Source organism: Alligator mississippiensis, chromosome 5 (assembly GCF_030867095.1).
Source record: "Alligator mississippiensis isolate rAllMis1 chromosome 5, rAllMis1, whole genome shotgun sequence".
NCBI lineage: Eukaryota > Metazoa > Chordata > Crocodylia > Alligatoridae > Alligator > Alligator mississippiensis.
In genome coordinates this window covers 11,152,001-11,174,028 of record NC_081828.1, presented here as the reverse complement: position 1 = coordinate 11,174,028, position 22,028 = coordinate 11,152,001, and the positions used below count along the sequence as shown (strand labels likewise).

At 50.6% G+C, this 22,028-nt stretch overlaps 1 protein-coding gene across 1 annotated transcript; it reads right to left on the bottom strand.

Moving 5' to 3' along the window:
* Window positions 1–1,906: 1,906 nt before the first annotated feature.
* On the bottom strand, window positions 1,907–12,234 carry BSND (barttin CLCNK type accessory subunit beta). Its single transcript, XM_006258600.4, has 4 exons — window positions 11,908–12,234; window positions 8,800–8,891; window positions 7,316–7,582; window positions 1,907–2,550 (listed from the first exon to the last, which is right to left on the bottom strand). Exons 1-4 carry the CDS (start codon window positions 12,082–12,084, stop codon window positions 2,106–2,108), a joined length of 981 nt encoding a protein of 326 aa, XP_006258662.2. The 5' UTR covers window positions 12,085–12,234; the 3' UTR covers window positions 1,907–2,105.
* Window positions 12,235–22,028: the final 9,794 nt, after the last annotated feature.

Below are 22,028 nucleotides of genomic sequence, written 5' to 3'. Positions count from 1 at the left end.
GCCTTTTCTGCTCCTACTCAGGCACTGGAATAAGTGGCCTGATTTCCACATGGCCTGGTTCAGCGTGATGCCGCCAGCAATTGTTTTGCTGCTCGCTGCTGATCTCACGCAGCTGCTGCTTTCTCTGTGGCTCCCCATCTGCTTGGCTTCACCACGCTGCAACAGAGGCGAACCGACAAGCAAAGGAGCCCAGCGGCCGGCCCGAGTCTGAAGCTGACGTGAGTCACTCCAGGCCTTCAGCTCAACCGACCCCAACAACCGCCAGGCGAATGTCAGAGCAGAAAGCCAGGCCTCGGCAGGAAGGGGCTGACACTATCAGATCCATTTTTCCCAGCTGCTGCTTGCCCAGAGCAACCCGCCTCGTGCATCGCTGCTGTGGTGCCTGCAGGGTTAACAAGATGGACGGTCTCATCTTCACCCGGCGACTCTTGCGGTCACTAGCCTGGGAGGCTGCCGTCTGCGAGGCTTTCCTTGTGCGGAAAAGGTTTTGCCAAATCTGCGCCTTGTGAAGTCCATCCCAGGGGACTATGCCCTTGCCTGCCTCAGCACAGATCCTGCCTCCAGCACAGAAGTGAAGCTCCTCTTCCCTTCCCAAGCACATTATATAGCCCCGTTCCTGCAAAGACTCATGTGTGTGCTTACCTTTGCCACGTGAACATATACAATGGCATATGTTACAGGTAACATATGCAGGTAAAAGGGCTGCTGCCTGTTTCCTTTGGGAGAGAATTGGGGCTTGGGGTCCGCAGCCACATCCGTCTGCAGCAACCCTGGGGATACATAGAGACAAGCGCTCCATAGTCCATCTTTCAAACCCCCAGTGTTTGGCATTTGGAGATTTGGATTTCTTGCCTATAATAGAGGCTGTTTGGCTTCACTATGCTGAGTGCTGTGTTCATCCATTTTTGGGGGGGTGAGGGAAGGCAAATAAAGAAGATAAATCATTTTGTTTCTAAGATTTTAGGGCCTACATTTTCACCCAGGCTGCAGTCACATAGCGGAAGGGTCAGTCGCTGTCTTTGTGTCGGGTTGTGGGCAGTGGGCCTGCGCCAATTAGGGTCTGGACCTGATCAGTGCAGTGCCAGTGGCCCACGTTACCATTGCCCTTCTGCAAAGACACTGGTGAGGCCTCCCCTGGAGTCCTGTGTCCAGCTTTGGGTCCCCCACATTTCAGAAAAGTTGTGTACAGTTTGGAAAGAGTCCAGTGCAAAGCAACAAGAATGAGTAGGGGCCTGGGAGGCAAGACTTAAGAGGAAAGGTGGAAAGAACTGGGGTTATTTAGTCTGGAGAAGAGAAAGTTGAGGTGGGATCTGGTAATAGTCTTCAAATACGCCCAGAGAAATTATAAAGAGGATGGAAATGGACTTTCCTCTGTGGTTGTGATGGGACTAGGAGCAATGGCTTCAAAATGCAGCAGAAGAAACGTAGGTTGGAGATTAGGAAGAGCTTTCTAAATACGAGGGTGGTCAAGCATTGGAACAGGCTACCTAGAGACGTTGTGAAATCCCTCAAAACGGTCAAGCGCAGGTTGGGCAGACACTTGACTGGAGTGGTCTGGTCAGGGATGATCCTGCCTTGAGCAGGGGGCTGGAGTAGATCATCTCCTGGGGTCCCTTCCTATGTCCTAGGAAAGGTGACACTTTCAGTGCAAGGGGGAGGCCCATTCACCCCACACTTCCCATTGGTATCTGGAGGCTCCCAGTCACCCGGTGCATTTACAGAGGAGGGCAGCCTTTGGGTGAGGAGCTAAGTATGCTCAGGGATGCAGAGACCAGGACCTGTGGCCTGCAGCTCTCTCCAAGCTGCTCCATGGTACGGATGGTGGCACAGCGGGCTGCTTTCAGGCATGAGTCATACCCGGTCTTTTTTAATGTCAAAACACAACAGATTTCCCTTAACACACCAGAAGGTTACTGAAAACATTTTAATGGAGTCAAGCCTGACCCAGGCCCTCTTCCCCCCCAGTCACACACTCCAGACTTTGCAGCTGGCCTTCACCGCCCAGCTCCCCGAACCAGATTCCTAGACGTGAATGGAGCTGGACTGGGATACGGACCAGCCCTTGAGTTTTGCAACATGGGTCCATCTCTGATGGTCCCTCACGGTTAGGTCTCAGGCTCAAAGATGGAATCATCATCAGCCATAAGTAAACCGTCCAGCCCCTCTTTTACCCCGTAATACAGATCATCCTCCTCTTCCCTGCTCTGGATCGCTCTTGGCCCTGACAGCTTTGAGACAGGACCTGCACCCGCTGCACAACCTCTTGGTGGGGGAATAGAAGATGGGTGGCTCTGTGCTGGGGCCACTGGGTGTTCCTGGCCTGGCTCCTGCCCTTCTCCCACAGATGAATCAATCGAGGCAAAATCTTCATAGGAAGGCAGCTCAGCACTGGGTTTCTTGGTCGGACACTTCAATGGGGGCTGATCCCTCTGTGAGCTACCGCGTCCCTGCAGAGACAGGTGGCTGGAGGGGGAGCCCTCGGAAGAGGAAAGCTCGGTGTCTTCCTGGAAGGAAGCCAATGGTGCCTCACCGCGGGGCTTCTCCAGCTGGCTGAAAAAGGGCAGAGAGGTAAAGTGAAGGTCAGTGATTCCTTTGGCACCTGGTCCCTCTGCTTTTATTTCCCTGTTTTGTCCTTGGCTATGAGGTTTACAGTAAATCAAGCTGAGCAGATGCTCTGCTTTCACCAGCCTCTGAAGGGTAGGCATTGTCCCTTTAAGCAGCTGCCGTGTTTGGTGTCTAAAATAGTGCAAAGATATTTGTCTTCCCTCCCCAGTTTGGATCTCAGCTGCCATCAGCTGGGAGCAGCTCTGACACTGGATGAATGGGGAATTCAGCATCTTCATGACAGTGCCTTCAAAGGTGCCTGCCTGTCCTATCCCATCTCCTTCGCTGCTGCGTAGCCCACCGAGGCCGTGCACAATTCGCCACGTCCTCTGACAGGCTCCTTGCTGTAAACCCTAACACAGACACAACCAGAGCCTGGTGGATCCCTGCCAAAGCTCCTGGCTAAATGGAGATGTCAAAGCCCCTTTTATCAAGCAGGAGATATACATCTGCTTTGAGCCACTCCCTGACCATCCAGACATTGGCATAGCATAACCCCATCAAGTGTGCTTTATGCACAATGCAATGACCTGTCTCATCTCCCTGTAACTTCAGTTGCCTGGCATAGTCTTCACCCCAGTGATTGCATAGGGCTGCAGCTGCACTATTGAGAAAGCAGACAGCTTCTATCCCAGAGGGGGCTGCATTTCAGTCGAATGCTGTTTACTGCGTAATATATGTATAGTTTGTGCCGTCAGCTATTAAAATCTGCCCAATGATGTTTGGGATCTAAATGAATCACAGTCCTACACTATTTTATTCAGATTTTTATGCTATGCCCAACACCAGGGCATCTTACCCCAAGGCAGTGTGTTTCAACAACAAAAAAAGAGTCGGGATTATACTTTCTCAGAAACCTGAACTTAAACTGTGGATTTACCCAGGTAACAATCCTTGCCAAATAAGATCTGCAGAACGTAAGGTAAGAAAGGTGCCCTTTCCTAATGAGACTTCTTTGAAATCATTTGTCTGGTTCCACTCCAATAAAGCCCATCTATTAGACTTCAAAGGTACCCCAAATATAACATTAACTTTAGTTGTTCAATGTTAGCTAAAAATCTGCTGCCATTTTATTATGGGATCCACTCCGTTCCACAGGGATTAACAATGATAATGCTTTCAGTGAATGCCTTCATGGCAATACTATTCAATTGTTGTCCAAGGCCCCAACACTGGGTAGACGGAAGAGGCTGCTGTGTAGCGCGAATCATTTTGGTGTGTCAGAGGTGGAGGGGAAGATTTCTAAGATTAGTTCTGGTTGCCTGTGAACACAAGGGACTCGATGGCCTGAATGTACTTTTCCGGCTTGGAGTACCTCCACAAAAAGCACCTGACGTGCAAGTTCATGAGATCACTCTCTCTGTTCACCTCAACAGCTCTTTGGGTGGCAAGTAGCCCCCTCCCCCTCCCCGAGGCTTCTGGGTTTCCCAATCATAGAGGCTAAGCATGAAGCCAGTCACCATAAGCCCTTCCCTGCTGAGCGTCGGCCTCACATAATGTGCTGCTCTTAAGAGTTAATGTTCCTTTGAAATCACAGGTGGAAATCAGCATGGACGGGGAATACCCTGAATCACAGCAAGTGCTTCCTGGTGGTTATGTAGTTGCAGTCACTCCCTGAAGGCACAGACAGAAGAGAGTTCCCACCCCAAGCAGTTTATATGTGCCTGGGGCATCCAACAGCACTTCAGGTGTGCTCCAACTGCATCAATCCTTTCCACTACAGATTTAGCAACCATCATCTCTCGATTGAACTTTGTTTGCAATGCTCCTATACTAACACCAACTCTAGACACCGTGGTCCACATCCAGGACAGCACCCTAAAACTACTATATATAGAAAACCCACAGCCCCCCCCATGTCCACAGGACCAGCAATTATCCTAAGTACATCAAGAAACTGTTATCTACAGCCAGGCCTTCAGATACCATCATATCTGCTCAGAGAAGAACACCTGCATCACCCACCTGGCCAGCCTGAAATCTGCCTTTGTACTACAAGGACACTCCAGTGGAGAACTATACCATGCATGTGAAAGAGCTACCCAAATATCCTGAAGTAACCTGCTACCATTCAAAAAGAAAACCCCCTTGATGGTCACCTACCACTCCACACTTGAACCAATTAAGAGAATCACCAAACAACTCCAGCCCATACAAAGGCCGGCCTTGAGCCAAATATCCCCAGCCCCTCCACGCCTGGCTTTCAAACAGCTCACCAACCTTGCCCAGCTCATCATGAGAAGCAAACTCTTCGCTGCCCGACAGATATCAAGTGGAACAAGAAATGTGTAACCTGTCAGCACATCTCCGCTGCCACTATTATCAATACCCCCATAAGGAAACCACCAGAATCCATGGTTGCTACATATGCCTTTCCCAAAATGTGATATGCCCGATCCAATGCACCAAGTGCCCTCGTGGCAGCTATGTGGGTGAAACTAAACAGCAACTACACAAGAGAATGAACTGTCACCAAAAAAAATATCAAGGACGGAGACACACTCACCATTAGGAGCACATTTCTCACAAAACAACTACTCCGTCTCTGACCTCACTATCCTCATGCTCAAGGGGAATCTACCTAACACCTTTAAAAATAAAACCTGGGAACCAAAATTCAGAAGCTGGCTGGACCCTGAGGGCCCTGCTACGTGTTCAAATTAAAGCTGGATAGAAATCAGCTATAGAGTTGTTACACACGTTCAAGCACGTGAGTTTATAGCTGGTTGGCTCTTTTTAAAGCTGGAGAGTCATTTTTGACAGGTGATAATTACTTTCATAGACTCATAGAAAACGAGGGTTGGAAGGGACCTCAGGAGGTCACATCTAGTCCAACCGCCTGCTCCAAGCAGGACCAGTCCCAACTAGATCATCCCAGCCAAGGCTTTGTCGAGCCGGCTCTTAAAAACTTCCAAGGATGGAGATTTCACAACCTCTCTGGGTAACCTGTTCCAGTGTTTTACTACCCTCCTAGTGAGAAACTACTTCCTAATATCTAACCTAAACTTCCCTCACTGCAACTTGAGCCCATTGCTCCTTGTTCTGTATCTGCCCCCACTGAGAACAGTTCAGCTCCATCCTCTTTGCACCTCCCTGCAGGGAGGTGAAGGCTGCTCTTAAATCCCCTCTCAGTCTTCTCTTCTCCAGACTAAATAAGCCCAGTTCCCTCTGTTTCTCCCCAGAAGTCATGTGCCCCAGCCCTCAAACCATTTTCATTGCCCTCCACTGGACTCTCTCCAATTTGTCCAAATCCGTTCTCTAGTGGGGGGGAAGGAGGGCCCAGATGTGGCCTCACCAGTGCCAAGCAGAGGGGAAGAATCACTTCCTTCATTCTGCTGACAACGCTCCTACCAATGCAGCCCAGGATGCTATTAACCTTCTTTGCAACAAGGACACGCTGCTGGCTCATATTCAGTTTATTGTCCACTATAACCCCCAGGGCCTTTTTTGCAGAGCTTTTGCTTAGCCAGTTGGTCTCCAGCCTGTCCTGGTGCATGGGATTGCTCCGTCCTAAGTGCAAGATTTGCACTTGTCCTTATTGAACCTCATGAGATGTCTTTTGATCCAATCCTCCAATTTGTCGAGGTCTCTCTGAATCCTAGCCCTGCCCCCCAGTGCATCTACTGCTCCCCCAGCTTGGTGTCATCTGCAAACTTGCTGAGAGTGCACTCTATGCCATTTTCCAGATCATTGATGAAGACATTGAACAAACCCAGTCTCAGGACAAACCCCTGGGGCACTCCACTTGATACCAGCTGCCAACTAGACATCAAGTAATTGACTGCTACCCTCCGAGCCCAATGATCCAGCCAGTTTTCTGTCCACCTTGTAGTCCATTCATCCAACCCAGACTTCCTTAGCTTGCTGACGAAAACTTAGCACATATGACCGGTCTAAGTTTATTGTATGATTGACTGATTAATTGTGTAATATATGTCATGTGTAGCACAGGCCTAAGAACCAAGGACTAAACCCTGATACTGGATTTATGGCCTATTATAATTTATCCAATTCCTGAATACTTTCCACACAAGGAAGGAGAGACTGACCTTCCCATTTCCCCTTTTGATAGGCCTTGCCCTCCCAGGACTGTTTCTTTTCTTTCACCTAATTGTGTCTGCTACACCTAAGAACTTCTCTCAGCCGCTCTCCTGTGCTGTGCTGAACTCGCTGTGTCTGGCTTCCTATATTTAGAGACCTGAGGAAGAATGTCTTACATTCGAAAGCTCATCTAACTTCATCCCAACTACAGAGTTGGTCCAATAAAAGATATCACCCTAAGAAATCCTTGCCTCTTGCATAATTTCTGGACCACCATGGCTGCATCCCTCTTACACTACCATTTCAATCCATTTGAAAAGAGCTGAGCACCGTACCTGCTGCCTGTTGCTAATGTATATTGGAGAGCATGTCCACTAGTTACCCTGGGGGGTGAGCTTGACTACACATCAGCATCTCTGAGGTAGCTGTGTGCATACTCTTACCCTGCAGCAAATGAAAGCTAAAGTATGATAGTTTAGCCCTCAATGACCTGGGGTTGAGTTATTCCAGTTTAGCTTTGATCTACTGTAGAGTCAGACAGTGACCCCAGAGCAGCTGATGTGTGATGAATCCCCACCCTCTGGCCTGGCAGCATTGACACTCATGTCCTAAGTCTGTCCTGAGTCAATCACTGTAAGCGGTACTCTTTGGACTCCTCAAGGTCACCTACCGGCTGGCCATTGCTGTTTCCATCTGAGCTGCTGGGTCTTTGTAGGTTTTTCCATCGCTCCCTGAGTCTCTGTGGACTTCTGCTTTGGCTTGTACCGTGGGCTGGGTACGTGCTCCTGTCCTGAGCTTGGACCCAGACGGGGCTGGGGCACATTGAACCTCCTGGTCTTCTGCAGACCCTTCTATTTTCATTTGGATCTGGTCATAAGATGGCAGGCTCTTCTCATAGACTTTGGCTTCCTCCTGGCTGGTGTAGGGAGTTTGGGAGCTGAGGTGGGGGAGACAGAAGGGAAGGTGTATTATTAAATCCTGCTGTTTCTTTTAATTCTTATTTTTCTCTGGAGCGTGAAATAGGAAACGTGCCATTTGCCGAGCAAGAAACTCCTAATCTGAACCCCCAAAGCTCTGGGGAAGAGCAGCTCCAGCCCAGAGTGTCCAAGACTCACCCCACCCAAGAGGCACTGAGTCATTTGTAGGTCATATTAATTGAGCTCCTTATGACATGCCACCAAATCCTGCCGGACACGAACTTCTTCAGTTAAACTATGATGGACATCAGTAGGGCAGGCAATGGGGAGCTTGGCTGGGGAAGGATGGCAGGTTTAGCCGTTGCTCAGCAATCCCTAATCTAGGCCCATCACAGGGACATCAAAATGGCACTTCAAGGTGTGGATTTTGCACTCAATGGGTCGTCCAGCTGGAGGACCAGGGTGGACACTGCTCTCACAGCTGGTGCCACCATTGGCAGTGCCAGCAAAAAGAGACCATGGGATCAAGAGCTGCCTGGACATGGAGCCCAAGGTACTGTCCCAGCCTGAGAGGTGCTCTTGCCAAGGGAGAACTCAAGGGAGGTTCAGCTGCTGCCAGCACTGGTCTGTGGTTAACCCTAGGCCCTCATTATTGGTCTTTGTTCATATTTCAGCAGTACTGGGCTCCGTTGTGCTAAGTGCTGTACAAACATAGAGGCAGCCCTTACCCTCAAGCATCCAAGAGAGGAAGTGCTATTATCCCTAGTTGGCAGATGGGGAAGTGAGACACCCAGGGATCGCTAGACTTGCCCAGGGTCACACAGAAAACCCATGGATGGCAGAGCTAGGAAATGAACCTTGATCTGAGTCCCTCCTAGCACTCCCCTTGCCAGGGTCCTACAGGGTCAGCCCACCTTCCACAAACATCCTTATTCAATCTTTAAAAAAAATGTCCAAGTGTAAGGACCAGGAGCCTGGAAGATCTCTGGGTGTTTTGCATTTCCCAGGATCAGGCCCTTCATTTTTGATCATGAGCTACTGGGTATTTTTTTTCCCACAGTTTCCTACTTTTCTTTCAGATGAACATTTTGTAGCATTGCTTTGTGCCAGTGTTCTCAGACACTGACCCTGTCCCCCGGGACGGGCAGATAATCTTGTGTACAAACCAGCACACTAATTAAAAACCAGATTGCAAACTGTTGAGTGCAGGCTGCGTCCTTGCCTCTTGCAGACATACCAGTTCTTCTCTGGAATTTCATTTTCTATCAAAACAGCAGGCTTGTGGGACACGAACTTCTCAGCCTCAGCATCTATGGGAGCAAAGGTTACCTGGGGGAAAAGAAAAGAGGAGGAAATGGCCCTTCTGAATAGATAGAATGAATCTAAGGCATTGGAGCTGATTTCCCTTTCATACGACTATCCTTAAGTCCTTCCTACCAGTAAACACAGCCCTTTAACTGAGCTGTTTTTGCATCTTCACCGCTAGTTGTCCGGATTTATCTAATCATTCAGGTTGCACCAACCTGCATTTCGCTCTTAGGAGAGATGCTGCCAAATCGCTTGTTCAGTGCAAATGTAAAAAACCCAGAGACTGAAATGTGAGCGCCCTGCCCTCACGCTTGGAAGCCCCTAGTGCAGGGCTGGGCAAAATGCGGCCCGGGGGCCGGATGCGGCCTGCCAGGCCATTCTATCCGGCCCGCGTGGCCCCTAAAAATTTAGAAAATTAATATATATCTGCCCCTTGCTGCCCATAATGTGGCCCTCGATGGCTTGCCAAAACTCAGTAAGCGGCCCTCTGCCCAAAATAATTGCCCGCCCCTGCCCTAGCAGGATGGGAGCTCAGGTACGTCCTCAGTACAACTCTCAATCCCGCTGTCTCACACATGACAATGGGAGTCTTGCCTCTCAGGGCCTGTGGGGTCCTGGGACCCAAAAGACAAAGGTCTTTAGCTCATTCAAAAGGAAGCTGAGATTATGCCTGTCCCAAGCCAATTCCTGGCCTTGCAGTATCTGAAACAAAAAGCCAAGCAAGGGCTGCCAGTTTGGACAGACTCTGCTTTGTGAGGGGCTATGCAGATCCTTAGAGGCAGCCCCATGGGTTCCATTCAAATCAGACAGAGTTTTGCCATGGACTTCAACGTGCAGATGACCTCCAGGGCTTTGCCTCGTCCTCCTGGAGCTATGTTTGGCACCCAGAGCCACAGGGAACGTGAGGGGTCCTTCGTTCCAGCTGGGGAGGGATGTTTCAATTAATTTAATTAATGTCATGTCTATGTCTATGTTTTACGGAAGCATGGAGCCCACAGTTCCAAAATAGAGATATCATCCCAGAAAGGATGGGTCCGTGTCCAGACATCAGCTTTAAACAGCTATGACCTGAAGCTGAATCCAGATCTGAATGCCATGCCCAGCCTTCCTCTCCAGGATAGGCTTTTATCTGCAAAGCTCCCAGCATTTTTTATCCAGATCCTCACTTTATAGCTAAAAACTCTTACTCCATTCCAGTAAGAACAGCCTAATCAGTGGCAAATTTCTGAAGAAGGTTCCCTATTATAGGTCACCTATTCAGATTATGGCTCTATAACCTTCAGCCCTGCGTCTCAACACGTACTCTCATTGACTCCAGATCTATTAACAAGCCTTTCTGCATCACTGGGTCTAATGCTATAACGAATGTCTTGAGTTTCCATTGGAAAAATGTAATTTTATGGATAGCCTTGTTTCTACAGGGAACAGGAGTTTAATTGTTTTACTGCACTGCCAACATTCCTTAACAAGGAAATTTTCTCAAGGGTTTTTTAATGATCCACCTCAGTCAAAGAGGCTTGAGGGTTGGCTGTGGATTCAAAAGGATCTGGGGGGAGGGCATCATTTTTTTGCTGTAGTCCAAACTGAGTTTAACACCATTTTATATAAACTCTAAGCATCAATAATATCAGCTGTGGAGAAACAACGAGCAAACAAAGCCCTAGGTGCTTGTCTCTACTCCTCCCAGCCATCGCCTGGGCCTCTCATTTACCCAGCTGTGCGTTTCTTTGAATAAAAGACCGTATCTTCCCATCTGTGAATGTCCTTCGGGAATCGATTCAAGAAGGTGCTGTTGTACAGTTACTGCTGCTGTGCCAGCCTGCCCCTTATGTTGGTGAATCGTTTCCACTCCGCAAAAAGCTATTTGACATTGCCTCTTAAGGCTGGAGGAACACTTTGGGAAGCCAGAAATAAAGATGCATGCTAACAAAAAAGATGCTTTCTCTATCTCACACCTTCGAATAGGCAGGGGGATCTTCGGGGTGGGAGCTTTCAAAGAGTCACCTTGAACACCGAATCAAACTTTTGGTCTTGTTTTTCTCTCTGCTGATTGTTTAGCAGCAGCTCCACAAACAGCTGGGCTTACCATGGGGCGGTGAAGAGAAGGGTTTGGGCCATAAGGAGATTGACTCTTTTACATGATTCTTTCATTAGTAGCAGGGTGTCATCATACTTCCCTAGTAAAGCTGCTTCTGCTCCTACTGATGGCTAAGGATGCTTCGCTGATGGACTAGTTAAGAGAAAGACCTATTTCCTGGCTTCCCTCACTTCACCTTTAGTTCTGGGGAGACTGCAGGCAGGTAGACACTCTCTTGAGCTGTCTTGGCATCCTAAAGCATTCAAGTCAAATCTGGGAGGAATCAGAGGGAGGAGAAAACAAAGGTGCTGTGCTCTTAGCAAAGCAGTCATGGACACCGGGTCTAAAAGCTTTTAATCCTTTAATTCCTGTAAATACCCTTCAAGGGAAAATGAGGATGTGTTAGGTCTCCCTGCCCTGGGTGGTGCCTTTGGAGAAGGCAATGTAGAAAGAAATGACTGTCTTCTCCTTCCTGCTTGACTCTGAATGCTTCAGGTATTGCTGGAAACCAGCTGCAATGTGAAGCTGGAAGTCAGCCTGACTGGCAGAGGGAACCGGGGGGCCTGCTTTGCTATGGTGCCCTCCTGAGCCCCACCGCAGGACAGTGATGTGCCGCAGGAGGAGAACAAGCCGTCAGTGAATTCATGTGGCTAGGATGTTCGCCCAAAGATCTCAAAGCACTTTGGAAGTAGCAACATGTGCTTTTTACCCTTGGGGAAAATGAGGCACGGAGCCACGAAATGACGTGCCCAGTGCGACAGTAGCTGAGCTACTGGTCTTGTTCCTTAGTCATTGCATCCCCTTGCCCTTCTGCTTAAAAATGCATTAAAATAATCAGGTTGCTTTTGCTCAGCTGACAAGGAAGCATCTGGGTGTCCAGAGATGTCTGGAGCCCAGTCCATATGACCATAGGATGCAGACACAGATAAGGAGAGGGCAAGAAAAGGAAATCAGCCCTACCTTGGGGTAGCACTGACACATGCTCCAGGTGATCCCCACGGCTATGATCAGGACCCCCAGGGTGCAGAAGGTGATGTAGACCTGGGGCTTGTCTGTGCTCATGATAAACATCCCAATCATCACCAGGAAGAAGCCCAGCATTATGAGTCCATAGCGGAAAGTTTTGTCCTCGGCCATTGCAAATGCCACGGAGCAACAGGGGTCAGGCACAAAGCATGAGCGGGGACCCGTGAGCAGGGAGGCTGGAAGGAGAGATGCGAGGCAGCCCTTTGCCTGGCTCAGAGCTAGCGAGCACTCCACAGGTGAAGGAAGGAGTGGCTTTTCTAGAGCTTGCCAGAGGCTGCAAAGCAGCTGCACGTTCAGCCCCGTCCTGCCCAGGGCTGAGCCAGCCAGTTTTTAATGCAAGTGTAATGAATGCAAATATGATCCCTAAATTCACACTCCAGTGAAGCTGCCCAGCACAGCTCACTATAACCTTCCCTCGAGGCACATGCAGCCCTGGCTGTGGGAACACCTATCTGGGGAAATATGAACAGGGGAGGGAGAGATCACGGGCACAGGGGAGAGCACCAGAGCCTGGAGGTGAGGAGACACTTTGAGCATGTGCAGTGCCTAACCTGTGCCTGGCTCGAATATCCGCTTGGCCAGGGGATGTATTGGCAGGAGTGGGCAATCCCAGGCAGACAGGGTGGGCACCATGCATCTCATTTTTCACTGCTCTGCACAAGTCTCTCAGGATGCGTCTACCTGAGGGAAATGAGTGCCCTTCTGCCTAACAGGAAGCTAGAGTTGCGGGAGCCCCGTCTACACTAGGACTGTCTACACCAGCGACCTTCCAGCCCAATAGCCCAGAGGAGTGGTGCGAGGTCAGCCCACAGGCTGCATGGTCAGCACATGGGATCAATGCACAGTTGCCATCCCATGTGCCAGCCTGACCCTACACACCAGATGTGACCGCATGGTGGCCCAACCTCATGCACCAGATGTAGCCATGTGCTGGCCCAGCCCCACACGCCAGCTGTGGCCACACATGGCCTGAACCCGCACACCTAGATCTGGCCATGGCGTGACTTATTTTCCAGCCTAAAAGGCTCCCCGTGGATCAGGAAATTTGGCAGCAGGGGTGTGGCAGCTGTGGAGAGCCCCGCAGGCTGGATGACATGGCTCTGTGAGCCAGATGTGGCGTGCAGGCTGGAGATGGAGCACCACTGGTCTACGCTAACTACCAGTAGTCATGACAGCCGTGCCGAAAACCAGGTACTGATTTTCCTAATGTAGAAAGGGGGTCATTAGATGAATGACCCGTGTCCCACTTCACTGAGCTCTGCAGGTATCAACGTGACACCGGGCGCTGTGGTAACAGTCATCGGACCAGTAGAAAAGAAGAGCTTGCTGTGTCCAGAAATGTCTGGTAGCACCAGCTCTGCAAAATGTCTTGTCCCAAGAACAAAGTGCTGATGATTTATTTTTTGTGTCACAGCAAGACCCAGAGGTCCCATTCTAAGGATCAGGCCCCACTGTGCTCGGTGCTGTACAGATCAAGAATGAAGAACCGGGTCCTTGTCTGAAGGAGAGCTCACAATCAGGCAGGATGCGACAGGCAATTGCAAACCCCGTTCCCTTGTCACAAAGCGGAAAGGTTACACACAGCGCAGAGCAGAGCAAAGGAACTTATACTGCTGTCTATGGGGGGGTCACCAGGAGCATCTCCCTGGGGCATTCATGGGGTTTCGTGTTGCCCTGATTCCTTGCAGACCATTTAGGGAAACACAGAAAGATTTTGTTTTCTCACTTCTTGTTAAAATCTCCCTTGAAAAAAAAAGGTTTGGGTTTTCTATGCAAAGAAAAATGTGAAAGAACGGTGGTTTTTCAAACAACCCTTTAGGTTTTAAAAGTCACTTTTTGGTCAAAGCTTTCAAAGTTCACTGAGGTTTTATATTGGGCAATTACACTGGAAAAAAATTCAGATTCCCAGATTTTTTTTAGAATAAACAAGACGGTGTAGTGAAAATGAAGTCTCCCTGCAGCGTGGGGGTTGGGAGGGAATGCCATTTTTCGCTGAAGTTATTTTTCAGTGGAATATGTTGCAGTCCGCTCCGGTGACGTGTCCTGTCGAGATGCTCACAGTCCCGCAGGGAGCGGTCATGCAGCCCTGGGGGGAAGGGACTCAGTCTGCTCTCTCTTTCTAGCTGCTTATCTCTTGCTCCCTGTGCTCTGGGTGCTCGCTGCTCATGAACCCAGTGGCCAGTGAACATCATCTCCCTGCTCTTCAAGAGGCAGAATTGCTGCTGCCTCTCCGCACTTCTTTAAGGCCTAGGCATTAGGCTGTGGGGCCGGGGAAGGAAGGCTTGCCCTGCAGCTGCAGCTGCTGTTCTCAGAGTGCAGAACAGCCCGCTCGCCAGGGTTGAGGATTCAAACACCTGACTTGACGCGAGGTAGACTTGCCCCCTCCTTAGAAGAGACTGAGAAGTGGAGCAAAGTGGAGGTGGAGGGGGATGCAATCCAGGGACTGGGAAGCAAGGAGCAGAGTGGGGGTGGGAGCTGAGCGACACTAGCTAGCTAGCTCCTACCCCTAGCTCCTGCCCGCTAAGGAGGTTTTGCTAGGGGCTGGGTGGACAGTGACTGTTGTCAAAGCCCATGCTCCTCTTTAGCAAGGAGATCAGGTCAAGTTTGCTGGTTTTGAAAATGGAGTCCTCCTTGGGCCCAGGGGCAAATGGCTTATGTGATAAAGCAGACAGCTGTGCACACAGCTGCATAGGGGTAGGCGAACCCTCCCAACCCAGCTAGTTCACTAGGGTACTCAGATCCTGTGGAGAGGGGAGCTACTTGTAGTGATAACGGTTACACTTTGGAGACAGTCCCTTACAAGGGAATGTCTTATCACGTGAGGAATTTGAACATGATCCTTGGAGAGTACAGAGAAATCCAGATGGAGGCAGCCACATGGTCCATGCTAGAGGAGCCCCGCGCTGTTGTATCATTAAAAGTCTGTTCTCTTACTCATTCATAGTTGCCTTATTCACTGAGGGACCTAAATCATTACATGGTGTCAGCAGTGGTGAATGGGGAAGATTAGATGGATCTGCAGTGTTATCCCTAGCAGAAAGCTGGTAATTCAGGGCCTGGAAGCTGCACGCAGCAAGGAACAAAGGCCTCTGCAAGTACAGTCCCCTCTCTGCAAGGCAGAAGTGTAACCAGCTCAGAGACGCAGTTAAACATGGATGTGTTACAAGCCCCTTCTTGCCTTTCATTGCCATGCAATATAGCTGAGAAGTGGAGAAGAATAATTGACAGTTGCGGATATGCTTGGATCTCAAAAACTATACATATGATTTATAAGCATATCCCACGTGTAGACACCTCTATGGATTTCATAGACATTTGGGCTGGAAGGGACCCCGGAGGATCATCGAATCCAGCCCCTGCCCCATGGACAGTAAGTCAGCAGGGATCATAGGATCCCAGCAAGATAAGCATCCAAATGTGTCTTGAAGGCATCCAAAGTGGGTGCTTGAACCACCTCCGGTGGCAAGCTATTCCAAACCCTGGGGGCTCGGACAGTAAAGTTCTTCCTTATGTCCAGCCTGAATCAGTCGCGGTGGAGTAGGTGACCTTTTGATCTTGTCATCCCTTGGGGTGCCCTAGTGAAGAGACGTTCCCCCAGACCCTGATGAACACCCTTGATAAACTTATAGGTGGCCACCAGATCACCCCTGAGCCTGCACTTTTCTAGGCTGAAGAGTCCCATGGCTCTCAGCCTCTCATCATAAGGTCTGTTTTCCTGACATCTGATCATGCGCGTGGCTCTCCTCTGCACTCTCTCAAGCTTCTCCACATCCTTTTTGAATTGTGGAGCCCAAAACTGGACGCAGTACTCCAGCTGCGGCCTCACCAAGGCCGAGTAAAAGGGGAGAATGACGTCCCGGGATTTGTTTGAGAAGCATCTATGGATGCAAGCCAGCGTTTTGCTCGCTTTACTAGCCGCAGCATCACATTGCAGGCTCACGTTCATCTTGTGGTCAATGATGACCCCCAAGTCCCTTTCATCTGTAATGCTAACCAGCGTAGCGCTGCCGAGCCTATAGGGATGCTGTGGGTTTTTCCTCCCAAGGTGGAGAACCTTGCATTTTTTGGTGTTAAATGCCATCAGGTTCTCATCCGCCCATTTCATGAGCCTGTCAAGATCTGCCTGGATGGCCCTCCTGTCCTCAGGTGTGGATGCTTTACCCCAGAGTCTGGTGTTGTCAGCAAACTTGGCCAGTCCGCTTCTGACTCCAATGTCCACATTATTGACAAAGATGTTAAATAGTATAGGCCATAGGACAGAGCCTTGAGGGACCCCACTGGTCACCATGCACCACCACCGTGCACGGTGACTTCTGTCAACCACCACCCTCTGATCGTGGTGAGGTCAAGGCTGCAGTTAGCCGGTTTTGCCAAGAGGTGATCATGGGATACCAGATTGAAGGCTTTTTTAAAATCAAGCTATCTGACAAGTCAATCTCTTCCCCCTTGTCCAGGTGATAGGTCACCTGGTCATAAAAGGAAATGAGATTGGTCAAGCATGACCTACCCGCAACAAACCCGTGCTGGCTATCCCTCAGGATGTTGCCATCGGCCAGTCTATTAAGAATGGCCTCTTTGATAATCTTTTCCAAGACCTTCCCCAGGATAGAGGTCAGGCTGATGGGCCTATAGTTTGCCAGATCTACTTTCCTCCCTTTCTTGAAGATTGGCACCACGTTGGCCTTCTTCCAGTCTTCAGGCACTACACCAGAGCACTAGGAGCTCTCGAAGATCCGTGCCAGGGGCTGAGCTCTGATGTTCGCCAGCTCCTTGAGTACCCTTGGGTATAAACCGTCAGGGCCGGCTGACTTGAAGGTATCCAGCCTCTCAAAGTGTTCCTTCATTAGGTCAGCTTCGATGGAGGGTAAGGAATCTCCCTCACCCTGGCCTCCCTGACCCACAGCGGGCAGGGGCGTCCTATGGGACGGGTGAAAACCTGATGCAAAGGACCCATTTAGCAAGTTTGCATTTTCCTGGGCATCGGTTGTCAGTTGTCCCATCTGGTTTATCAGGCGTCTAGTGTTGCCCTTGCTTTTCCTCCGGCTCCCCACATATCTAAAAAAGGACTTTTTATTGTCCTTGATATTTGTAGCTAGCTGGAGTTCTGTCGCAGCCTTGGCTTTCCTGGTTTGCTCTCTGCATGTCCGGACCTGTGCAGAGTATTCCTCCTTGGAGATGGATCCAGTCCTCCATCCTTTGTAGGTCTTCCTTTTAAGATGCAGGAGGTCTGCCAGGTCCCCGGACAGCCAAGGGGGCTGCTGTGCCCTTTTGATGCCTTTCCTCTGAGACGGGATGGACTTTGCTTGCGCATCCAGAATTGCTCCCTTGAGGAGCAACCACTTGTCCTGAACTCCCCTCCCCTTTGGGTTGTGGCCCTTTAGGGCCTCACTGACAAGGCTCCTTAGCTTGTCAAAGTCAGGTTTCCTGAAGTCGAGGACTTCTGTATTACTGACTGACTTGCCAGCTTTACGGCAGATGGTGAAGGTGATCAGCGCATGATCGCTGTCACCCAGCTTCCCTTCGATTGTTAGGTCACTGATTAGGTCATCCCCAGTTGCCAGTATGAGATCGAGCTGCACTTTACCTCTCGTCAGCCCATAGACTTTCTGCGTCAGACAGAGCTCATCCACGCTCGAGAGAAAGCTTTGCGACCGTTCGGATTTGGCTGAACGCTCCTCCCACAAGATGTCTGGGTAGTTAAAGACTCCCATGACAATCATGCACGGGGAGTGTGCGGCCTCAGCCAACTCCCTGGCAAACTCCTGGTCAAGGTCTTGACCCTGGATAGGGGGTCTGTAGTAGACTCCCACCATAGTATCCCCTGGGCTGTGTTCCCCACGGATTTTAACCCAGAGGGTCTCAAGTCATCCACCGTGGGTTCCAATGTTGGCTTGCAGGGACGCATAGCTTTCCTTGACATAGAGAGCTACACCTCTGCCCTTTTTGTCCACTCGAACCCTCCTGTACAGGGTATAGCCGTCTATACCCGTGGTCCAGTCATGGGTGGAGTCCCACCAGGTCTCCGTGATCCCTATGACATCATAGTTATGTTTAGCAGAAGGACGCGTTCCTCCTGTTTATTCCCCAAGCTCCCGGCATTCGTGTACAGGCAGGCAAGTGTCCCCTTGGGGGCCCTAGCCTTGCCTACAGTTCATTCCAGGGCTGGGGCAGGGGTGGGCTCCTTTAAGTGCCTTGGCCTGCTGGCTCAGCAGTGGCAGTAGTCCCCCTATCCCCCAGCGGGCTTAGTTTAAAGCCCAGTGGAGCACGTCAGCCAGTCTGGCTGAGAAGAGCCTCCTCCCCAGCGGAGAGAGGTGGAGGCCATCTCTTCCCAGCAGCTCGCTGCCTCTCTCACCAAAGAGCAGGCTGTGGTCATGGAAGCCAAAGCCTTCCTGATGACACCAGCGCTGCAGTCTTTGGTTGACTACCTGGATCCTCCTCTCCTTCCTCAGCCCATAGCCCGAGACTGGGAGGATCCAAGAAAACACTACCTGCACCCCCAGACCCTTAAGCCCCGCTCCCAAATCCCTGTAGTGCCTCGTGACCCGGCTGGGAGCGCTCCGAGCCGTGTCCTTGGTGCCCACATGAATAAGGAGCATGGGATAGCAGTCAGTGAGCTGGAGGAGTTCAGGATTTCACAATGTCTCGGGTGCGGGCTCCCGGGAAGCAGCAAACTTCCTGGGCTAAGGGGTCGGGGCGGCAGATTGCCCCCTCAGTCCCCCTCAGGATGAAGTCTCCCACGACAAACACTTTGCGTTTTGTCCTGGGGAGAGCGGGGGCGGTAGCTGCAGTAGTGCCCGTGTTGCCTGCAGGAGCTGGCAACTCAGCAGGCTCTGCTGGGGCTGCAAGAAGTGAGTACCTGTTGCAAAGCTCCAGCGGGGCAGAGGCATTGGTGCGGCAGGCTTTGGGGCCCTTGACCTTGGTCCAACCCTGGGCTGGACAGAATGGGAGGTCCTCGAGTCCTCCCTTGTCCTGGAGGGAGACCGTGGTCTACCCTCCGCCTCCCGGGGGAAGAAGGGCCTGGCAGTAGGAGTCTATCTCCTGCTCGCACTCCCTGACAGCACACAGTCTCTGGACTGTGACCTGGAGCTCCTCCAGCCGGCACACCAGAGACCCCAGTAGGGAGCAGACCCCACAAGGGGAGGTGGCCATGCTCTCGGACCCCAGAGCCTGAAAAAGTGACAGGCAGCCCCCGCAGCCAAGGGCCAGGGGCTCCGTCTGCTTGGAGCCCGGGACCAGGGGCTCTGTCTGGGTGGCTGTCTCCGAGGTGCCGGGGGGAGCCGCAGACCCCAAGGGGACCCTCAGGGTGCGGTGTGTGCCCATCCACGTCATGCCGCTGATGGGCTGACTGCGGCTGGGACTGTCTACCCTGGGGGGCTCACAAGCAGGGCCTCGGGCCCTCCCACGCACCCTCCTGTGCAAACTCCCGCGCTAACTTGTGCACCCGACCTAGGAGCGTGCCTGTTCGCGAGGCTCTGGTCGCGCGGCTCCCTGGGGGGCTGGGCGAAGTAGGAGCCCGGGGGGGACATGACCCTCCTTGGCCCACTTAGCCCACTCCCAGCTGTCTAGGTCCCTCCCTCCATGGGCCCCTGCTTACCTGGGGCAGGCTGGGGCTCGTCGGGGGTCCTGGGGTCTCGCTGGGAGTCCCTGGGCTCATGGGAGCGCAGCGGGCTTACACCCGCACGTCTCACACCAGAGCCAGGACAGGAATGACACCGGAGTCGAGACAGATGATATCATCATCTGGGGCTCCACCAAAGAAGAGCATGATCCTAGGCTCCGAGAGGTGTTGGAGGCAACTAGGGCTGCAAATTTGAATCTCAGTAGACAGAAATGTGTTTTTGGAGCTACAGAATTGACATTTGTGGGAGACGTTATTTCTAAAAAAGGAGTGAAACCGGACAAGAAAAAAATTCAGGCTATTGAAATGATGCCATGCCCCCAGTCAAAAAGAGACTTGCGACGCTTTTTTGGGAATGGTAAATTATCTTCGAAGGTTCATACCAAACCTGTCTACAACAGCAGCACCTCTCAGACTGCTTCTTGAGAGTAAAAATGAACGGTGCTGGGATCCAGAACAGGAGGAAGCATGGAAGGCGTTGAAGCAACAATTAATACAAGCGCCGGTATTAAAATTCAATACCCCTGGGAAACCAATGCAGATATCAACAGATGCTTTGCAGTTGGGATTAGGTGCTGTGCTGCTGCAGAATTTTGAGAGCCGACGGCAACCCGCTGCGTATGCATCTAAATCACTAACGGAGGCAGAAAGCGGGTATGCACAGATTGAGAAAGAGTTGTTAGGAATTTTGTTTGCATGCCAGAGATTCAATTGATATATTTATGGGCAGAAAGCAAATGTAGAAACAGACCACAAGCCCTTGATAGCACTGTTTCGCAAGCCTCTGAACGATTGCGCCTTGAAGATTCAAAGAATGATGATTGAGCTGCAGAAGTATGACGTAGTTGTGAACTACACACCCGGCGAGTTTCTATTTACAGCAGATGTGCTGTCCAGGGCAACAGCCTCTACCGGACAAGCAGAAAAGCCCTCTGAGACAGAGATGCAAGCCTACGGCGACTTGATTGTTAGTTCCCTTCTGATCGCCGACAGGAGGCTACAACAAATAAAAGAAACGGAGAAGGACCGCTCATTAGGGATCCTGAAAGAAATGATCATTTCGGGTTGGCCAGAGGACAGGAATACCTGTGACTTGCACGTGCGGGACTACTGGGATTGCCGACATGAACTTTCAGTCATTGAAGGAGTTATTTTCAAGGGCAGTAAAGTCATAATGCCACAGACCCTCCAAAGAGGACTGCTACAGAAGATCCATGAGGGACACTTAGGCATTGAGACAAGCAAAAAGCGAGCAAGAGAGGTAAAGTATTAGCCAAGGATCAATCAAGATATTGCTCATGCAGATGAAAACTGTTCCACCTGCTTGAAATTCAGACCCTGCCAGCAGGCAGCACCACTAAAGCCTCAGCCTGTTCCACACAGGGCCTATGAGACAGGGAGCACCGATCTCTTCAAGTGCAACTCCAGGGGGTATTTAATAGTTACTGATTATTACTCTTTGTATGCGGAAATCTGGACACTGCAGTGTACCAGCAGTCGCTCACGGCTAGCTTGCTTGAAGGCCATATTTGCAAGGCATGGAATATCGGATGAAGTATTCAGTGATAATGGGCCACAGTTCTTCAGTGCAGAGTTTAGGCCATTTGCCATGGGCTGGGATTTTCATCATACCACGTCAAGTCCCAATTATCCCCAATCGAATGGCCTTGCAGAGAGATCCCTTCAGACGGTGAAAAACCTAATGAAAAAAGCATTGAACAGTGGAGGGGATTTATATAAAGCACTACTCGCTTATCGTAGCACACCTCCAGACAATGGCTGGTCTCAGGCACAGTTGTTAATGGGCCAGCGGATACAGTCGAATCTGCCCATTACTAACACCTGATTGGAAAGTCCTAACACGGTAGCCGTAAAGGGAATGAAAGATCAGAAGAAAAAACAGAGATACTACTTTGATACAAAAGCTCGTGAGCTTTCACTGCTAAAGCCAGGTGAGAGAGTTTGTCTGAGGAATTACTTGTCAAGAACACGGGACCGGCGGGGTCCGGTGAAACAGCTGGTGCACCCACGGTCCTATCTAGTTCAGACAGATCAAGGAGGCATGCTTCAAGGTAATCACTGAGACCTACTTGTGCTTCCACTTAGCTCTCGGACGTCAGCAGGAGATACGGACTTGGATCAACCTCTGTTAATGGTTCCTAGTTTCTCTTCCTCCTCCTCCTCAGGTGAAGATACTAATGATCCAACAGAGAACCCCCAAACCTCGAATGAGGAGTCAATACTCCAGAGATCCAGGAGACAGGTGAAATGGCCAGCAAGGCTCGTAGAGGTCTGGGAATAAATTAGAAGGACTTGAAGAATAGGAAAGTGAGTGGTAAAGAGTCACTCCAGAGTGAAGTGCTGGTAACCGCTCCTCTGTAGGTTGTGGAGTGTTTGGTGCGGTGGTGGTTTTGTCTTGCATTGTTGTTGTGGAGTT

Excerpts from the sequence above, each read along its gene's own strand:
- BSND (XM_006258600.4), bottom strand. The coding sequence starts at position 12,084 with ATGGCCGAGGACAAAACTTTCCGCTATGGACTCATAATGCTGGGCTTC. Across the intron at positions 7,583-8,799 it reads GAAATTCCAGAGAAGAACTG|CTCCCAAACTCCCTACACCA; the intron begins GTATGTCTGCAA and ends CCCCCACCTCAG. Across the intron at positions 2,551-7,315 it reads GAAACAGCAATGGCCAGCCG|CCAGCTGGAGAAGCCCCGCG; the intron begins GTAGGTGACCTT and ends GCCCTTTTTCAG.